At 44.3% G+C, this 20983-nt stretch overlaps 1 protein-coding gene across 3 annotated transcripts in view; it reads left to right on the top strand.

Annotated features, from left to right (window-relative positions):
* Positions 1-20726, top strand: part of LOC118098405 (matrix metalloproteinase-16) — a 69117-nt gene extending 48391 nt beyond the window's left edge. For all 3 annotated transcript variants that reach the window (XM_035142177.2, XM_035142176.2, XM_035142175.2), the window contains 4 exons: positions 8943-9081; positions 13804-13954; positions 14228-14343; positions 18510-20726. In XM_035142177.2, coding sequence (XP_034998068.1) covers positions 8943-9081; positions 13804-13954; positions 14228-14343; positions 18510-18844 — 741 coding nt within the window. In that variant the 3' untranslated portion in view covers positions 18845-20726. The remainder of the gene's footprint in view (positions 1-8942; positions 9082-13803; positions 13955-14227; positions 14344-18509) is intronic.
* Positions 20727-20983: the final 257 nt, after the last annotated feature.

Here is a 20983-nt window from a genome sequence, read left to right as displayed (position 1 = left end):
TGGGTACTTTCATAATATTTCCAAACCAACAGCATATACCTGAGGAGATTTCTGGCTATAGAATAAAACTAATCTGCAGATGAAAGCAACAAAAGAACATCCCATCCCTGGATTCAGACCAGTGCAAATGGTCTGTAGGTCTGAAAACACCCTGTGGAGAGAGCTGCAGCTGACAGTAGTTGAATGTGGTATAAGTTTATTCAGAACTTGGAGGATTACCTAAATATACAGAGAATGGGAGCTTTTCTGATAATCTGCTTCATGTTTATTGCGGTATGTGCATAGTGTGGAAAAGCTTACTTGGATGAAATGTAAGCCATTACACCTTAGTAGAAAAGTTGGCTGGAGAGAAAACTGATAGTCTGGTTATAGCTTGTAGAAATATTATCTTAAATATTTATTATCCCCGTGTATTTTATTGCATAATTATAGAAACCATTATGTCTAAAAGGAGCTTTTTCCAGGTTACTTGAGGCCAATTTAGAAGGAATTTTGGACAAAGCGGGTGTTTTACTAAGTATGAGTGCGGTGCAGCACAGTTTTCCTTTCTTCCAACACACTGCCTGGTTTTCAGAACAAGAGAAAAAGCACACATGTCCCTTAATGCATCTTTATCCTTGGTCTAAGCTTGTGAGCACAAGACCTTGGCAACATGCAGAAAGGAACAGAGAGAAACCTGGGGGCAGCACAAAGCGATCCTATGTTCTCCACAGAGAGGGGAAAGAGTGCCTCTGATGCTTCATGTGAGTGTGGCTGTATTTTCTCTAAGGAGATATAAATAGACGGTTTTCATTGGTTAAATAAGAAGCTTGTGGAGCTCGGGGGGGAAAAACCCTTTCTGTCCTCTCTGCCCCCGCCACCACCTCCACCAGCACCGCCACCAGTGTGCTGGGAGCCAGAGCTGCTACCTGTGAAGGTACTTAACTAAAGCTTCTTTCAGACATGAAGTATGGAAAATCGCATCTGGGCTTTGCCTTTCACACATGACGAACGCAGCAGAAGAACAGGAAAATGTTCACTCGCTGTGAATTTTCCGGGCATTTTCTTGCTGTATTCTCACATGGACTCACTCAGGAAAAGCTCCCGATAATATCCGGAGCAACTGACTCAGACATTTGCGGTTGCCCCTCTGGATCATTTCAGGGGAGAGTCTAGAGTTCAGTGCATGTCTGGAAGCAACGTCAATGTTGCCGCTGTGTCCGTTTTGTGGTGGAACTAATATCCACTTGTTCCAATGTTCTACATACATGTGGTGACTGTAGCAGCTCCTGTCCTGAAGACCATGAGATTTCTGCAGATCTCAGAGGAAGCTCTGGCTTTTTATAGACGGGGACTGTGCATCTACTGTAACACTCGCTTTTAGAAAATTTAATTTGCATGTGTCAGTGCACTAATGAAATGTCTTGCCACTACTTTTAAAAGAATGACTAGTCAAAGTGGGCCAGTGCCTCTACTTTAATGTGTCATAACTGATTACTTTAATGTAATAACTACAAAAACAGCAGCTGTTGCACAGATAACCGTTTATGTTGAGGGAACTGTAGTATTAAAAATGGATTATTCCGCTGTCCACGCTGCAACCTTGAGAAAAGACATACAGTACCTGAAACCTTCAAACCAACAAATATTAAAAGTGTTAGTATTGATATGAAACAACAAAGATAAAACCGTAGAGGTTCTGATAGGAGGCTAAATGAGTAGGAGTGCGTGTAATAGCCCATGGCTCCATCAGTTTGGAGGCTTTGATGAAAGTTGGTCTCTTCTGGCCGTTTTGTAGAAGCTTCGTCTCCCACTCTGCCAAAGGTGTAGGTGGGTGGATGCGAGGGAACACATCTAAGTGCTGCTGTAAATCCACTGCGTTCACATCATTAGGACCACCAGTAACATCAGGACTCCGATTATTTCCTCACCCTTTAGCATAATCCACGTCTCAGCTAGGGAATCAAGTGTGGTTGGGGGAGTGAAATCAAGAAGGGAGCACAGTTTTGACTTGGATTTACTCAGTGAGTGTGTTTCACAGGAGGAGCAGGTGGTCCTAATATTTCTTGCCTCGCAGTGTGAGTTGTGCCAGTTTTCTCCAACAACACCGAGGTTTCGTCTTGATGCGTTCGTCCCTGGAATCACAATGAGTGACACAGAGCTTGATTTACGTCCTTTGGAGCTCAGCAAGGTCAATGCACGATTGAGAGGACTGGTTAAATGATGGCTGCCTGAAGGATTTACAGCTCCTTGTTTAAAATTTATTTGAGTTTTTGTCTCTTGATACTGTTGTTTATGAGGCTGATTTCCTCTTTGCTTTATTGTTGGATTAATTGTCGGCTTGGTTACTTCAGCTGCAGGTCTTTTTGTCCTGCACGGCTTGGCTACACTCACCATCCCCACTTAATTGTTTTGGAAGAGTCAAGTGATTACAGCAGACATCTCAGCAGTCAGAGAGCCCTAAGGTCCACAGGTGGTCCAGCAATGTAAAGTAGGGGGGTTTAGAGTAAAGACTGCAGGAGGGTTTATCTGGTCGAACACACTGAGAGCGCAGAGGCCAGGCTTGTTGAACCTGTCTGAGGTTTGTTTGGCTGGGATTTTACTCATCTTACTTAGATTTTCATAGAATCATTTGAGTGAAGTCAATATTTTGGTCCGTTCCTGTTAATTGTTAACAGAAGAGGAACCATTCACACCACATCTCCGACAATTACCTCTGTTCAGTTTTCTGCCATTGAAAGTACAGAGTGTGTTTGTCCGAACCCGTGCAAGGCCAGGAGAAGACTAACAGAGCCCGATCTCGACAGGTATTCTGTTTTTTTTGTGTCCGAACCCCACCTGAGCCTGATGCAGTAAGTATCAGCTTGTGTTATGTTGAAGCACATGGTTATTGCTTGTTTTCCCCGATTACAGACATATGCAGTCAAGTAAATCAAGATAGCCCAGCCAAACCAAATATCATTTGATAATTTTTGTCCAAACCCAGTCTAGCATGTAGGGTCCCAACTGGTTCCAATGGGCATCAACTCTCTAGTATTGATGTATGTCTTCACAACAGTTTACATCCAAGTAAATCTCAATCTACTGGGAACATCAAGGATGTCAGTAAGGTCTTTCCAGACTGTCAGAGCTGACGTTAGTAACATTAATGGTGTGCACAACCCCTGCAACAGAGGAGACTGTCTTCAAAACCTTCCACTTCTTAAAGCTTTTTATTATGTAATATAGTTGGATTTAAAGGTTTCAGTCAATGCATTAACGAGAAGGAAAGTTACACGGGACCCTGTACAATTAACTTCAGTGATTAATCCCAGTAAAGGAGGTAAAAGGTTAATGCTTTACTCTTTATTACTTAGGTTGAATAGGCAATGAATGACTAATTTAGAATTATTCAGGCTACTTTAACTCAATCAAGTATAAAAATGGCATCCGAGCCACGCCGTCTGATCAGAGCCACCACAGAAGTTGGCGTCACGAGGTCAACACTGAGAAGAGCCTGACTTATACGAGGCAGTTGATCTAAAGAGCTGGGCAGGGAGTCACGCTGCTGAAGGTGGTGGTTTTTAAAGCGGCTCGTTTTTCTCCCTCACTGAGGCAACGGAGGGTCAGTGAAAGTTCACAGAGGACCGTGTGCAGCTGTTTGGATCCAGTGTCACCAGTAAATGTCCCACTAAAATTACACAGCTACCAATTTTACGATTGTGGCCACATCATGTTCAACCTTCTGTCAACCCACAAACCAAATTATATACATGTGTGGATAACCAGGTTTCCCCAGTATATAACTAGACAGCAAATCGCCAAGGATCTACTCATTTCCCATCAGGCTCTGAGTACTGTACAATATGGAAGCAGAGTTTGTTGCAATTTGTCAGTTTACAGAGTTGGAAAATTCAAATAGGACCAAGCCCTAATATTTTCTTCATGGGGGAATTTACTCAAATTTGGTCCAAATGTTCACTTGAACTCAAAGTTGAACTGACTGGTCTTCGGTGGACGCAGTGCTTAGTGACTTCATTTTCTTTTGAATGTGATATTTCACGAACACCCATGACATCTTGCAGAAAAATTCACTTGAACTTAAGGATGACCTGATTAGAATTTAGTCGTCAACGATACTGTCAGGATGAGTGATTAAAAGTAAGAGTTCACCGCAGCTGTCATGTAACGGTGACTAATTATGATGCATGGCTCTCCTGCTCCGAGCTGCACAGCCTCTTGAACTGCAGTCGGATCCTCCCCCTCATCAGTCCATGACCGGCGCTCATCCTGAGACAGCCCATGAAAAAGGAAAGTTCCAGCCTCCAGCCCCACGTTCACTCACTGAGAGACACGTCCTTCCTTCGTGTGGACAAATTTAGAGCAGGGGACTGTGGGACGCCGCAGGGTCCCTTACTGTTCAGGATCGACCACTTGGTCACCGATGTCGGAGACACACTTTTGATTTCAACATCCCTTAATGAGAACACAGTGGTCAAGGGAGCAGTAAGCTGTCCACCCTTCTTAGTGTCTCTGTCCCAGCGAAGGGCGAGATGGACATGATATATATTGGAGCACGTTCAACGGCACAAGTTTGTAACTTTCAAAAAAAGTCAACTTCACCTAAGAAATAAGTTTGCAAACTTTTTGAAATTGAGAGAAAGAAACGGTGAATGATGGGAGATGAAAAGATCAATACCACTCTAATGTCTAAAAGCCACAGTCAGGAGGTGATTAGCATAGCTTAGCATAGGCAAGGCCTCTAAATTTGAATAACAAGCCAGTTTTATATGTCATTTCTTATAATCCTGCACACAAAGTTAACATCTCACAGATGCCTTGGTATTGATCTTTTCCTCTAACTCTCAGAAACCGTTGAAATAAAGGAGCCATGAGGAAACTGTGCCTCATTCTCTCTGTGGACACATCTTTCAAATCCACTCTGCTACACATCTTCACTTTAAAGTTTTCTTGTATCTCTGCAGTTAATACCACCCAGGACCATGTGACTAATGACTGTACGACAGATAATCAATCACAATGTGCACAGTTCTCAGTTGTCTCCCTCAAGATTCATTTGACTGCTTTTATTGGCGCTCTGAGGCATTTAGTGTGAATTGTGTTTTATTTGCAGCACCATTGTTATACAGTGTTTTGTAATTTATCAAAATTCGACACATCATGACACAAAAGTGAAGAAACGTCTCAATTGACTTCTCGATATGTTCTGTGTGGTCTATATATATATCAGCTACTTTTTTTTATAGTTACCGTATTTATAGCATAAAAAGGGTGGCTTGGTTGGTTGTGCACAAAACCAGAGGGTCCGTGGTTTAATCCCCAACACTGCCAGTCTGCATTCCGAAGAGTCCTTGGGCAAGATACACTGCTGACAAAAAGCACTGTGTATAGAAGTGCTGTATAAATGTGTGTGTAAATGGATAAAGCGATTTGAGCAGTTGATAAGACTAGAAAAACGCTTTATAAATACTGTCCATTTACAACAGAGATCAACAGCCATCTATAGTCAATGGTACATACTTTGTTCTGCAGAGGACTCTCTCGCCTTTATTGTACAAGACGTTCTCCTGGGAGTGACACTAAACACAGCGGCAGAGGCGTTGCCAGCACACATCCATGCTCCACCTGCATGGAAGTGAACAATGATTTATAACAGAAAGAAACAGCTGCAGCTTCAGAAGCTGCATCACTGTTCATTACTGTAGTGGCTGGATTTCAAGGGTCGTGCCTGATTTAGTTTGGGTGAGTTTAGTTGCAGGTGCTTGTGCAAAGACATCACTACACAACTGGGCACGTGCTAAAAGATAAAAAACTGATATTCTGCAGTTATTTTCCTCAGCGGAAAAAAGGGACCTTTTTGGCCAGAAATGCTGGTAAACTCTGATCTCAGGATTCTGGCTGTGAATTATTTACACCTGCGCTCTGCCCTCAGTCCGGCCAATTGTGTCCACGGCATTAACCCAGTGAGAGGTCAGCAGCACGGTCAGCCTGACACCACTCTCATATCCACAGCAGCAGATGCTTGCACAGGGCTGACCTGGACACTGCTGATTACAACGCTTTAGATATAACCTCAGAGCTACAGCCTAAACAAAAGGCACCCGTTTTTAGTTGTCTCGGTTGTGTTTAAGTATCATAAATAATATAAGAGTTTTTGAAAGTAAAAGGTAACAGATGTCTGGTAAACTGGTCTGTGAACAGCCCTGTGCTGCTTAATAACAGGAGCGTTTCATAGAAAGTCTTTGCTCTTTGATTCACCAAACAAACGCTTTGCTCAATTGGCTTCTTGTTTGTAGTTTGAAGTGGAATTCGCAGAGGGCCACGAGTCTGGGTCCCAGCCTTGTAAAGCTTTTTACTTCATTCAGGTGATGAGAAGACACCACATCATCCGTCCTTTATTCAGTTTGGAGCTGTGAAGGACATAACAGAAAGTCAGTGTGCGGAGGGTAAAGACGTTGTAGCTCACCCTGAGGAGTTTTAAAGATGCTCAGTCTGTAGGAACATACTGTCTGACAATGATCAGTAATAAAATATCAAGGTCAGATTATGAGACAATGGCAGGGAGGTAAAAAACCCCTGCAGTTTTCTGAGGACATAGAAGAAGACGTTCAACTCTGTTTAGTTCATCGATATTGAAAGCATCGCACCAAATTCAAGACTCCACTTCCTCCGACTCTTAACAATACGCATGCCAAGTGGGATTCTTGAGATTTGCGAGACTGAGATTTCTGGAATTGGTAGATAGAGGAACACTAAGAATTGTTTCTTTCTTCCTGCGGCCCCTGACCCCCGTGGGCCTGTGCACCTGTGCCTGGTTTGTTTGTTCGGTGATCCATCTGTTGCCTTTATGTCTGTTTTAAAGGGTTTTGCAATATATTTCTGCAGTAATCTTTGAGTGGCGCTGCCGTGTTCTCATGTCTTGATCCATGTACGTGTTTATTAAAATATAGGTGAAACGTTGCCTTCCCATAATTCATCTGTTGCTTATCAGCTCAGCAGGCCTTTGCTGCTGCAGTCACGTGTCGCACAGCATTAACACAACTCTCAGCTCAGGTCAGCCGGGCAGCTCCTGCAGTTTGTGGCTGCACATTCCTTTAGAGAGTGTGGTAATTTAGCCACATTGCTCTGGGTGCATTATCATACACCATAAGACAGCATGCGTGACAGACCCAGCACCGCCCGTTCTCTCAGAGCAGAGAACATGAACAAGTATAGTATTTACAGCTTCAGCTAAGACCCAATCCATTGTGCTTATTCTAGACGTTCCTGCGTCTGCACAGCGGCGGCTGAAATGTTCCTCTAGTCAAGCCTGCCCGCCCGAGCTTTATTTTCAGAGTGGGAGTGGGACGGCAGGGCGGGAGAGGGAACATTTTCTCTTATATAAAGTCAAAGGGATTTTGAATGGGTTGGTTTTCACAGCTTGATCTGTTTTCAATTACTGAGCCAGGCCTTGTACAGGAGAAAATGCTGAACAACTGAAATCTATGGGGGCAGCATGTATAGAGTGAGTGAGGGAGCGCAAGAGAGGAGGAATTGGTATGAAAGACGAGGGGAAATGAAAAGAAAGAGGAGGACGAGTCCCAGAGAAACAATTGGATTAGACAGAGAGAGAGAACGAGGGCAGTTTGATAAATGGGCTGTTTATTTAGCTTTCACAGTGAATGAGGCAGCGTGTGATGATGTGTTGTCTCCCCCTCTCTCCGGCCCTGCATCCCTGGCTACGAGCTCAGGCTTTTTGGCCACGGACGTTCTGTGCGCTCAATTGACCGTCCATTGCCAAAGGGTGGGACATCTCTCTGAGTCCTAATGGCTTTCACAGCTGGGTCTCCCCCCGGCCCCCCTATGTCATCAAGTTTCATCCAACATCAAAAAGGCACACCTTCCACTTGGCCGCGCTCACGCTTGCCCTCGCCCCACCCTGAAGGAAATAAGAGACTCTTGGCTTCTCATAAAGCTCCTGGCTATCACTTTGCCCCTGTCACTTGATGGCTTTCCTAGCTTACACGTTCTGTGACGGTCGCCCAGGCTTTCAAGGCAACCCGAGAAAGAATCTGCGGATCTTAAAGGCATCCCGGCTGTCAAAGCAGTGGCCGGGGTTGATCATCGCCTGCAGGTTTTTGTTGAGAGCCGCAGAGCAAGAAGCTGGCCTGAGTTCACCGGTATCAGATGTTATAAGCTGCTGCCAACTGTGCTACATCGTGCAGAGTTCATTATATGTGTTCCTCTGCCTCAGGGCCGTGTGTTGTTTGGTGTAAGGAAACTCTGAACTAATTAAAACTCTACCGTAAGGAACTTTATCTAAGAACTAATGTAATTTACCGATCCTCTGACACACTGACTGTATAGTCGATGTAAATTTGTGCGGAATAACTCTTAATCCTTAAATATTGCGGTACATGTACTTTATACTGCCTTGTACTTCTACTTCCCTACATTTATTTGCAGCTTTAATTACAAGTTACTTTGCATACATATCCCCTACATGGACTGTTTATAAAGATAGAGGAGGCGTCTCCATCTTCCTCCCGCTATCCAGAAATGAAGCCATAACATCCTGGATACGAACACTGCCATCTTGCTCATTTGGAGCCAGAGTCTGCACTGTAGCAATTGGGCGATGGAGCCACAGTAGGGAGGTCCCTCTGGTATGCGCGACCAATCGTGAGTCAGTCTCAGCTGTCAATCATGATGTTTCCCCCTATTTTTATAACCTCAAATAACTAATTAGCCAAAAAATAAATATATATACACTATGTACATGAGTTACTCTTAAATACTACCTTGTACTTATACTCCACTACATTTACTAGTTACTTTGCCTCTACGTCCCACACAGTAGAGACAATCCTGCACTACTACTAGACTACGTCCCACACATTAGAGACGGTCAAATGTGAAGAAAACTAGAAATGACAGGCACTAGTTTTTAAGTGTCTTTCTGTGCTTCCTGTGTTCTCTTCCAGGACCACTGGTTTTGGCGGGTGAGAGATAACTCTGTGATGACGGGGTACCCCATGCTCATCAGTTTCTTCTGGAGGGGCCTGCCGCCCAAGATAGACGCCGTCTACGAAAACAGCGAGGGCAAGTTCGTCTTCTTCAAAGGTAAGATCACGTCAATAGGCTTTGATTCGTCGTCATCCCGCAGATTTGTAATCCCAAACCAAATACGCGGCCGCACCATCCTGGTTTCCATTAGCCTCTCAGCTCATTCAGCTCGTATATTATTCATCCACAGGAATTCCTCGATATGACCTGTTCACATGGCTGCGGTTTTGTCGGCTTGTATGGCACATGCCCTTTTAGTATTCCACACACATTTTCCATATGTGTGTCTGACCTCAGAAACAGAGAGGGTTTTCATCTTGAATGTATGTAACCGTGCTCACTCACACAGAGGCCTTGATCTTGTTTGGGCGAGTTCAGTGTAAATCTGTGGAAGATTACAGTGTTGTACTGCAACAGTCTGATATTTCATAATACTGATGTCAACGTGCCTGCTGCAGGTAATTATATTACATTTTATTTTGTCCATAACTGTAGCTAAACATAATGAACATGCATAGCTAGAACCAGCACTAAATTGGTACCAGTTCCTCGTTGATCGGTACAGAAATATTCATAAGCTTCTAAACAAACAGTGCTGTTATTAGTACGTCAATTAATTTCCTGATTCCCTGATGACAAAGTTGCCAGTGTCAGGTGATTAGGTTTGACAATGTGCCGTGTTCAACACTCTGCCGTGTGAGATTACTTCAAGTTGCTCCCTCCTTCATATACAGGAAACTCAGGAAACAATTCAACTTCTGAAAAACGGTAGTAAAATAACTGTTCTTTCTTTTTACATCTTAACAAGTCATGTCTTTATATTTGCACCAAATTATAAAGTAGTATTATTAAGAGTATCGATAAGATGTTGATATTGGTATGGATAAAATCCTAACAATACCCATCCCTCTGTATATATTTTAGAAATGTTTTCACCCCTTACAGTCTGTGCTTCTGATTTCTCTACCATTTGTGAAATGATTTGTCCGCACATTCAAATTTAGACTAAACTGGCCCCAAAACACAGAGATTTAAAGCTAATTGTGTCTTAAGTCACTTGAAAGAGGCAGCACACAAACATCTCAGTCTTGTAAACTCCTTTGCCTACACTCCAGAGGAGGAAGCAGACAGAGATAAAGAGTTAATGTGTTAGTGAAAGTAGACGTAGGTAAGCAAACAAAGTCTGCTGGGACATAAACTACAAATCTTCACTCAAACAAGTTTCTATTTTCATCTCCAAACAATTCCTGGAAATGCAGACTATTGGTCCCAGTGCGCGCCACCAGCTCGCATTACTCCACCCTGCTCTCTCTTCCCGGGCTGGGGTGGCACAGATCTAGAAAAAAACCGAAACAACAGAATGCCATTCCTCATCGCGCCACTGATTTCCCAGAAGGCCTAATTCTGTCTGTCTGTCCCCATTTGGAGTAAAAAATTAGGAAGAAAATCGGTCAGGAGACAAAATGCAGCAACGCCGAAGGTCCTTGTTCAAGCAGGCGTTTTGCGTGCGGACTAACAGCTCCTGGTCTGACGACTGCTCCTCAAATACAGGCACAGAAGGAGGCTTTAGAGTCTTGAAGTCACAGCTGAGACTCTGACTGACTTTGTGCTGTTCAGGCTTCAGGTCAGTGAGCAGACGCAACGGCTGTACATTAGAAATAGTTTCAGCATGTGTTCTTCATTCCTCCGGTGCAGCCTGGTGCCAGTGTTCAGTCAGTCCTTTTTCCATCAGGAGTTAACAGGGGAATTCAGCACAGAAAAGCAAAAGTATGCTAACACATACAGTGTCAGTACTGTACAGTGAAACAAGTGTGAAAGTGTGGTCGCTAATCCGCTGCTTCAAAAACATCGCTGACATTTGTTATAGTTGGGTTGAGTATGGATACCTGGCCCGGTGTGCCTCACAATGATATTCCCGTCCGGTCTTGCATCGGTTTCCGACACAAAATACAGAAGAATACCTGCATGTCCGGTTCTGTTTGGACTGAGTTAGTTTTCTCCCAGGCTTCTTCGGGTTCGGACAGAAAGTTGTGGCCCGAGCGTTACTTATTTGAAATTGCTTTGGCCCGGACTGAATTGTCAGCAAGAGGCTGTTTAAATACCACAGGGAGCTGGGTTTGCATTGTTGATTTTCAAATCTAGTGCCGCATACACGAAAATGCACACATGCAGTGAATTCATTCAATTGGAACGAAAGGCCCATAACCAAAATTTTAGATACAAATGCTTCTACCATTACATTTTACATTACATACCCTTGTATGTATCTTTTTCAATGTGTCTGAAAGCTCTAATACTTCAACTGTAATGTAATGACAATGTTTTCTTTCATAAACGTTAAGAGCAACATTTGCACAAAGTACAGCTCTGCATAGATACAAAAGTTATAATATGTACTATGCTTTAATAAGTTGATGTAATTTCAGCCCCAAGTGGTTGACATCAAAGTCAGGAGCAAAGAAATCATACATCATAATCATTTGACATGTGCATTTGTTGTATTTTCCAAAAACACTTGTAATTTTTCCCATTACAACATTACTGTAACTCAATATTATAGTGCAGTTAGCTAATGATCCGCTTGATGCCTTTGGAAATCAAACCAGTTTTCCCCTGCAGGTAGTGACCTAGTTTATTAACTGCACATCCTCACACTCTGTTTCGAGCGTAACTGTGTGAGGCTGTGGGACAAAACTTATGAGTGAGTATCACTGATCTCGGAGCAGCACAAGCAGCGTTTTAGCGCAGGAGGTCAGCAGCAGGGATGAACGTTGCAGAATTTCTGTGTGTCTGTGTGTGTGTGTATCTGTGATTATATAAGGAGGAGGAGCCTCTTTTCGGAACAAATCTTCACCCTATACAACGCTCTTTATACACTCATCATGGATTAGTCGTTACACTGCAGCAGATGCAGGAGCCGTTGCTACATCAAAGCAGCCCTCACAGCTCTGAAGATGAAGCCAGACTCTTATGGGGGGGTGGTGTGTGGGGGTCTGCGGAGTTAACTCTAACTGAATAAAAAGGAGAATCTAATTTAATGTCGAAGAGAGGGAGGGAGGGAGGGAGGAAGGAAGGAGCAGAGGATGATTCTACTTTGTGAATCAGGTTGAACTGTTCTTTGTGGGGATGGGAGTCTCTTTGAATGTCAGGGTGTGGTGTGTTTGCATGTGAGTGTCTGTGTCAGGGTCAGAGGAAGTGCGACCCAGAATGAGTGCAGCATTGTAAGGGAAAGAGGCGAAATGACGGGAGTTTCCTCTCCAACAAGAGGCCACTGCAGGTCTGTCCTCTCCCCGTACACTCAGCCAACATCCTGTCCTACTGTTCCTCCATCGCTCCATTCACTGGAACTACTTTTTTGGGGTTAAAAGTCACATATGCTGGCTTCATATCCATGATTCATAATATGAAATGACGCTAGAATATCGTATGCAGCATGAGTCAGAAAAGGAATATTTAATATCCTCTTCCTTTCCTCTCCCTACCTTCGTCATCTTCGTCTTTCTTTTACGTTTTTCTCAAGGAAACCTCCAACACTTCCTCCCTTCCCGCTCTTCGTCACAAGTGATGAAGACAAACACTTCCTGAGGTCACTCTGTTTCAGGAACGTGTCGTGTAAACTGCATACGGCACAGGAAGCAGGGGAGGAGGTGCAAAAAAGGAAAACTCACAAACTCTATTGAAGAGATGCTGCAAATTCAAATGTGTTTTATGAGCTGTAATCTAAATTATACTGTGCTCACCTTTTATTATTATTTATTTAAAAAAGTCTAGAAAGCTGCTTTCATTATTAAATTTATGCTGAAACTAAACCCCTAAACCACCACATTGTGTATCATTCAGAGACACCCCCCCCCCCCAATCCTCTCCTGCTCTTCCATGTCCTCAAACAAGGTTGCTGCTGCTCCGGCCATCTCACACACACACACACACTATTGCAACATAAATATGGTATGGAGTAGAGGGCTCGGTGCCTTCGAAGTTTCCTGGCGGCCAAAACCACGGCCGCCTGTGACAGCGGTTCAAAGAGCTCAGGACCACCATGCTCCTCAGACATGGTCTCCTCAGCCGATCGTGACGAGCGTGGTCTCGCCTCTCAGAAAAATAACCAGACGGGAGAAGCCTCTATTTCATACAACAGTTGTGAGCTGCTACTGGAGTCGTCACTCATAACTAGACAACCTAGCTAATAATAGCAAGCTTATTGGTGTGTCAGTCATATGTGTGTGTGGGAGGGGGAGAGAGAGATGGGGGCGGGGTGTTAGGCACATCGTGGCCCCACTTCAGGCAAAACTGAGGGGTGAAGTTACACTTTAAGGTGAAGAAATAAAAAAATTGACATTTCATAGTTTCGAACATTTCACCAACATTCTCACAAAGCTTCTGAATATCCTGTTGTTCAGGTACGTGCTTGGCCTCCTTTGACATGTAAACTTTAAATAAATAAATAATAAATGAAAGGTTTCAATGTGACTCTTTGGTCGCCAACAGTCCCTGCTGTTTCATTTTATCTCAGCTGAGCAGCCACCGGCTCGGTCTCCTGCACCGAGAAGCTCCCAGAGCCTCTAAGCAAGGGCAAGGAGAACTCGCCACATGTCCCAGTCCTATTTTAAATGAGGCAAACGTCAACATCAAACACCGTAATACAAGGCAACGGGTTATTGCCTGCTGTTTGTTGCCCTTGTCATGTTTTCGGCTCCTGGAGGGTAATCCCTGCTGTACCTTGTCCTTCTCCACTTAATTTATTCCCAACCCCTCTCTTTCTCTTTTCTCGGCATGCAGGAAAGCAGTTCTGGGTGTTTAAGGACACCGTCTTGCAGGCTGGATACCCGAAGGACATCACCCAGTTTGGCCACGGCATGCCGGCCCAGAGCATCGATACGGCCGTGTGGTGGGAGGACGTGGCCAAGACCTACTTCTTTAAAGGGGACAGGTGGGTGCGAACTGAGACACTTTTTAAAAACAGATAATTTGTGAATGTTGATGCTTCAGATCCTTAAAAATTGGGCCTGAGTTTCAAGGTGTAGGACCATGTTTTCATCGTGTTTCTAAATCTTTAGAAACCTTAAATCTGACGTGTGTGAGACACTAGATATAAACACAAACTGACGCCGTCTGCTGTCAGCTTCAACCTATTTACTCCAGCCTTCATATACACACAGTTCTTGCTCTGTCTTCCTGCGGCTCATCTTTTGTTGTGGTTCAGGTACTGGCGCTACAACGAGGAGATGAGAACCATGGACCCCGGCTATCCTAAACCTGTCACAGTGTGGAGAGGTGTGCCTGACTCGCCACAGGGGGCCTTCGTCGACAAAGCCAATGGTACGATTTGTCCTGTCCAATACTCTGATTTGGCAAAACAGCGCGGTTCACGTGCCAGGCAGAATTGATTTCAGCTGGTCACTGGCGTACCCTGTGCAGGGGGTAAACCAGGGTGACATTGATTGAAATTTGCCCCAGTTACTACGTGGAGGTTAGTGTGTCCATACAGGCAGCACCAGGAGAAACAGACTGATAGTGTATATTAGAAACAAAAGAAAAAAGAGGTGATTATATCCAGAAAGGCCTTCTTTTTATTTGTTTCATAATCATAATGTTCCAGAGTAAGTCCATCCTGCTCAGTCAGCCATAAGACCCAGTTGGAGCAGGATTGTGGAAAGTAGAAAGTACAAGACCACCGCTGGGCGCTCATTCCGGTCAGAGCCAGTTGGGCCTCGACACCGGTGGGGGAGGTGGGATTGAAACATGTCGGAATAGCTCACCCATTGGCCACTGAAATGGTGTGAAGACGAAAGCAGCTCTTCCCATTGGATGTGTCGTGCCAGGTGGGTTTGGACCTGGTCTTGGCAGCTCCCAGGTTGGAAAAAGCAGGACAGGTGGTGCTCAACGCTCAGGCCATCTGCACCGTGTATCCGCCGCCAGATCCGTAGCCGGGCGGTTCTGCTGGCGAGGCCAGGTGGAGCTGGCATCACTCAGAGCATGAAGGGTGGATCGATATCCGAGGGGATGGTGGGCGTTTGTGTGCATCACGTGTTTTCCCTCTCGCGTGTGTGTCAGCCAGCGTTGGTTCGGTGGCTGTTCGCAGACAGCGTGTCAAGTGGCTCTGCTCATCACACTGACCCAGATACGCAGACATGAACCGGGTACCATAACAGTGTGTGTGTGAGGCAACACGTTGCAGAGCCGAGTGGGGGGGGGCCTCAGGGTCATGTTGACCCAACGCTAACCCACAACAGCTCAGCCCGTCTCACCTCTCGCCCAAAATGTCAAACTGTATTTCGTAAAATGTTGAATAATGTGTATAAGGGTCTGTGTGATTTGCTCCAGCTCATGACTTAGATTTTCGGCTGTGAAGGGACACAGTCTGCTGAGGAACACAGTTTGAGATTTGGTTGAGTTTGCTGCCATCAGACGTCTCATTTAGTTTAAAACAGAGAATCTGAGGATGTTTTACAGACAGAAACTTACATTGGATAAAAGTTACCTATAGTATTACAGTTCAATCCTATAGAGCGTAACAGTGACTGCCCACTTTTAGAACGGCTCTGGTTCCAGAAGTAAATTTCCTATTTTCTCCATTGATGACTAGAAAAGAAAAAGTATACTGGAAATGAAGTGAAGGAACTACGATCCGATCGTTTTCATGGTTGTGGTGAACATTTCCATGGTAACAGCGAGCTCCACCAATCAGACATTGCCATTAAACCTGACGATTGTTGGTAGTACTTCTACTTAACATGTTTTTCTTTGAAAGCAGTTGATATCTTAGGGACTTGTGGCTTCTACAGAAGAATATATAATTGTTTCACAATCTCGTAGCTTGTAGTAAGTCTACATTGGATGGTGGAAATATTTGGCTGATAATCAAAATCTCTATTCAGAAAATGTATAGGATTTTAACTTATGGAACCAGGCTTTCGAGCTCTATAAACACCACTGTATATAAGCAGAGAGCAGTCATTTCTGAGCTTCTGCTTTGTGCTGTTGGATATTTCCCTCTCCTTCTAGATGAATCTTTTAAAACTTTGTCCTTTGCTTCCTCACATCCGTCACCACCAACCTCCCCTGACTGATTTCAGAGGCGATGACCTTGTTTCACTTCATCTGTTTCACCATCTGACTCCAAGTTCAGAGCGTTTCTCCATCACTTGCCCCAAAAAGAATGCATGAATAATAAATAACAGCGAGCAAGGTGTAAATGTGGCAAGCGAGGAAGAGGAGAGCCTGAGGATAGTGCCCGGCTGTTAGACCCACTTTTACACACTGTACCTTGTCTTTTCCCAGCATGCCTTTCTGGGTCAGTGACATTTAGGAGGCAGCAGAGTTGATTGCCAAACCTTTAATTCAACAAAGTTATGATCATGGTTCAAGAAAACAATTTGTTATCTTAATCAGTTTTTTATTCTTTTTCTAGAAGCGTACCTTCATTTTCAACATGTTTGAATTTACTATGGATGCCGCTGAGTATTTCTTTCATTACTGATACATTTACTGATTATTATGTCATTAAATGTTTGGTCCGTCAGGGTTTCAACAAGGTCCTGAGAGGTAATGTGTGAGTCTGGGCTTTGTTCTATTGAGCTGCGGTGGCTCATCCACGGACTCTCTCTGTGCTGTTTGGCACGAGTCTTGTGTCGGTGTGTAGAAGAGGTCAGGGGTGTTTTCAGGCTGCCGTGGGGACCGGTCTGTGGTTGTTGGCTGCTTTTCAGACCCAGACCACGTAGGTACGAATTCCTGGTTTTGTCTCGGTCGAGTCTTTCCCCTGTTCTGTGTCACGTTCACTCTCCTCAGTGTTTCTTTGTGATGTCTTCATTAAGATTACCTGCCTGGATATGAGTCATGTGGGAAATTATGTAAATGTTAAAGGTTATTATTTTAAAAAGTGATTTGTGAGGCAATGACATAAACAACAGACCTGAAAATAAAGCAACAGACATTTTCGCTTTGCCATTTGATGTGTATATCACCAGATTACTGAGCTATATGCAGCTCTAGTGTGTATAAATTTAATAAAGTGATATTTTCTAGCTTCTGTCACCATTTTCTCTCGGAGCGATGCGAGAAATAACCTGACTTTTCCTCCAGAGGGGGGGCATCAGCACATGAAGAGTGACTCACTCTGTAGGTAGATTCATTCATTTGACACTGGGACACTTGCCCCGTCACTCCTGTGATTTGAAAAGCAGCCGGAGCTTCTCGCCTCTGGATGACATCTGTTGTGCTGTTGTGTGATACGAGCTGTGGGCCTTGGCTCCCGGGTCGTTGTGTTTTCTCTCCTATGACCAGATATAATTAGTCCCGAGGGACGAGTCGTCGGAAACAGCGGCTCAGACGGCAGACACTCATTCATTGTTTGTCAACTGGTTTGAGGGGGGAGTCTGTTTTTCACCCTGTCGTTAGGCGGAAGTTTATTCAGGGTTTTAAATAGAAAGAAAATGATCTCCCTGGGTTTGCAGCGCGTCGTGCTCCACCCAGTTTGCAAACACGTGAACAAACACAGACAAACACATTTTAAATGTTGTTCCTGTGTCGGGTTGAAGCTGCTGCGTCAGTATCGAATCGTCTTTCACAACTGTCTGTGATATTCATTCAGTGCACAAGGCACTTTTCCATCAGAGTGTTAAAGCGTCCTTGTTTTATCCAGTTTATTCACAGCACAGTAACCCTCACCCCTCAATTTGGTTTGTACTTTAAAAGAGCAACTTAACGCGCCTTTTCCCCTGGTCAAATAACCCACTATCACCCACTAACATCTGTCTTTTGTCTGCAATGGGAATGGTTACAATCAGCATTCACTCCTGGGTACTGTAGACGTTGGATTTTATCATCTCTGGTTTCGTTTAGCTGTGATGGAAACATGACACTTGGGAGAACGTGTTACTTTGGCAAGACAGCGAGGTGAGAGAGTGACTCAGTTGTCAGTGCGTTGTGATGTCGAACATGGCAGCGCCGGTACAAAAAAGCAGATGGGTCAAACTCCTCGACTGGCAATGGGAAAAGACATTACCCACATTTTATAAAAAAGATACGTATGCCTGCTACATTTTGTGTAAAAGAGGCATTAGAGTACACCCGAAATTGCATCATTGCTATGATAACACCTGGCGTCCACATTACTTGGGAGTTTTTTAGGCGGGTTGGAGAAATTTGGAAATGCCCTTGGCTTCATTTTTGTGTGAAAACTGCGGGGATGCATTTTTATGTGGACAGACAAAAAGTGAGACACAGTCACTAACTTTCTCTTCCTGATTCTGTATCAGTTAAGAATCAACTACCAGCCGTGAATGCAAAACATTGGTGACACTTACTCTCAGTCAGTGCAAGAAAAGAAATGCTCTTACTTTTCACCATTGCTGGTTTTCAGTAGTAGAATGTTCTGCAACCCTGTCCAGACTCTAACCACTACCATCACTGATGTCGGCTGTAATCAGTGACTGTGTTGAGTTACGTGCTCAGTGAATCACTTTGCTCTGTTTCTGTCGCCTCAGGTTTTACCTACTTCTACAAGGGGAAGGAGTACTGGAAGTTCAACAACCAGTTCCTCCGGGTGGAGCCGGGCTACCCACGCTCCATCCTCAAGGAATTCATGGGCTGCGACCAGATGCCCATCGACCCCGGCCGTCCGCCGGCTGACGACGGCAACACGGACGTCGTGATCGAGCTGGACAACGAGGCCAACACGGTGAAGGCCGTCGCCATCGTCATCCCCTGCGTGCTTGCGCTTTGCCTGCTGGTGCTGGTGTACACCGTGGTGCAGTTCAAGAGGAAGGGCACGCCGCGTCACATACTTTACTGTAAGCGCTCCATGCAGGAGTGGGTCTGAGACAAACGGACGGACGAGCGGGTTGGGCAAGGGGGCGTGAGAGGAGAGACTGGTGAAAACAGGACGGCAAGCCCCCACTTTCACAAAGACAAGGACGGTGGACTTCTATTGTACGACGCTCAGCCACGCCGCCTCGGTTTGGGTGATCTGTTGCTTCGCTCTGACCCGCAGAAGCCGCCCCTCTGGACTTAAAGTTGACTCCTCTAACCCCGGCCTTTTTACAAACAAAGGGGGCAGGGGTCACTTTGTGGGGGGGAGGGGTGGTCTTTACCTGAATGACCTTGAGTCCCAGTCCCAAAAAAAAAACAAAAAAAACAGGAGGGTCGGCATCACTTTGTATCTCAGACTTCCTGTCCCCTCCCTCTTTTCTTCGTGTGGCCGACTGCTCGTACTCAGAGGTGGGACGTTCAAGGGGGACGCTGCATCTGCATCTGTCATATCAGGTCGTTGATTAAACAGCAGTTTTATATTTTCTGATCTCTGTGCCCCCCCCCAAACCACCCCACCCACACACCCACTAACTTCATTGTGCGCTCAGAAGATGAAGAATCTCAGATAAACACCACATTAACAATCTTCAGTCCTCCTTATATTTTATTTTTAAAAACGTCAGTTGTTTTATTTGCGAGGTCCTCACTGTTCCCTTTAACACGCTCCTGAGGAAGAGACCAAACGAAACCAAATAAAATCAATTTCTCTCCAAAGAGGATCACATTTTTTCCTTTCCTTTTTGTTCCTTTTTTATCTTTTGGATTCATCCTTTCTTCCCTTCTCTGGATCATTGTGGAGATTTAAGAGTCGGGGAGCTCTTGACTGTTGTGGCAGTCTGTTTGAGACACAGGGGCCAAATTATTCTGCAATATTTTAACTCGCCTTAATTATAGATCATACTTGTGCTTGGTTTTCGCTGTTCTTGGTGTTATTTTATGTTTTTTTTTTTGTATACCACTGTTTGTTTGTTTGTTTGTTTGTTTGTAAAGGAGCTAATTCAGAGCTTCCTGTGATTAGTATTTCTGTATTTTATTACGTTACCCAGAGGCCTCAGCACTGGTTTGCTGAGAGTTCTGGACATAAAAAACTAGGGTCAGCCTGTATTGAGAGAAACGTACTGTATTGTAACAAGATGATGGAAGGTTCTGGAGTAAAGCCACTATTTTTATGTATTACTTTTATTATTTCAACATGACACAAGTTCATCAAGAGTTTGACAGTCTTATTATTGCATTTGCTGATTTTATTTTTGTCCATGGCCCATAATTCCCCTCAGTTTGTTCATCCAAACTGGTCATTGTGTATGGTTGTATGTGATTGGACAGACTTTTTTTTTTTTTTTTTTTCAAAGACGGCCTGTTGACTGCCTTGTCTGAGAGAGCTCACAGTTCCCAGAATGCTCTTTGTCTCCTGACTGAGGACCCACTTAAGTGAGGCACCAAGTCGAGATCAGTGCCTGTGTCAACGTGCATGCAAGCATTAACTGTACGACCGGTTCTGCTCAACGTGGCTTTGGTTATTCTTTTCTTGAAAATACTGTTTGCATTTATTTTTGTACATTTCAAGTGTAACCACCCCCCCCTACCTCCAGGTACTAAGAATAAAAAAAAGATAAGTCAGGTGGTATATCTTTGTGAGATCTGATGGATGACTGGCGAAGGAAATTGGCCTCAAGACACAAAAAACGACCTTTAGAAAACACATTGTGTCCTCGCAGCCTTTGAATGTGTCTGTTTTCATGATCAAATACTGCTTTTTGTTTTTATTCTTTTCTTCTTCCTGTTTTCTGGTTCAAACTAATCGGACATCTCACAGTGACTTCTTTGTGTAAGACTTTGGGACAACGGAGAAATGTGTCCCGACAGAATGAATAAAATGATCACAACATGAATAACAGCTGCTTCCCAGTTATCTGCTCGTCTTTTCACTTGTATGTAGACCACGTGGGATACGTTCTGCTCGTCTGCCGCTCTACTGAGTGTTGGACTGTGCCGCTCAGTCTGGTTTGAACTCGGGTAAAGAGGAAGTCGTTCTCTGTAACTCTTCATGTAACGAGCCTGAAGTGGCAGCAAGAGGCAACATGAACACACAGACTATCCTCAGGTTATGTCAGAGTAAAGCAAACGGCAAAGTATTCTTTTCAATAAT

This window comes from Hippoglossus stenolepis, chromosome 19, assembly GCF_022539355.2.
Source record: "Hippoglossus stenolepis isolate QCI-W04-F060 chromosome 19, HSTE1.2, whole genome shotgun sequence".
NCBI lineage: Eukaryota > Metazoa > Chordata > Actinopteri > Pleuronectiformes > Pleuronectidae > Hippoglossus > Hippoglossus stenolepis.
Note: the sequence above shows the minus strand (reverse complement) of the source record. Positions and strands in the feature narration are given on the sequence as shown.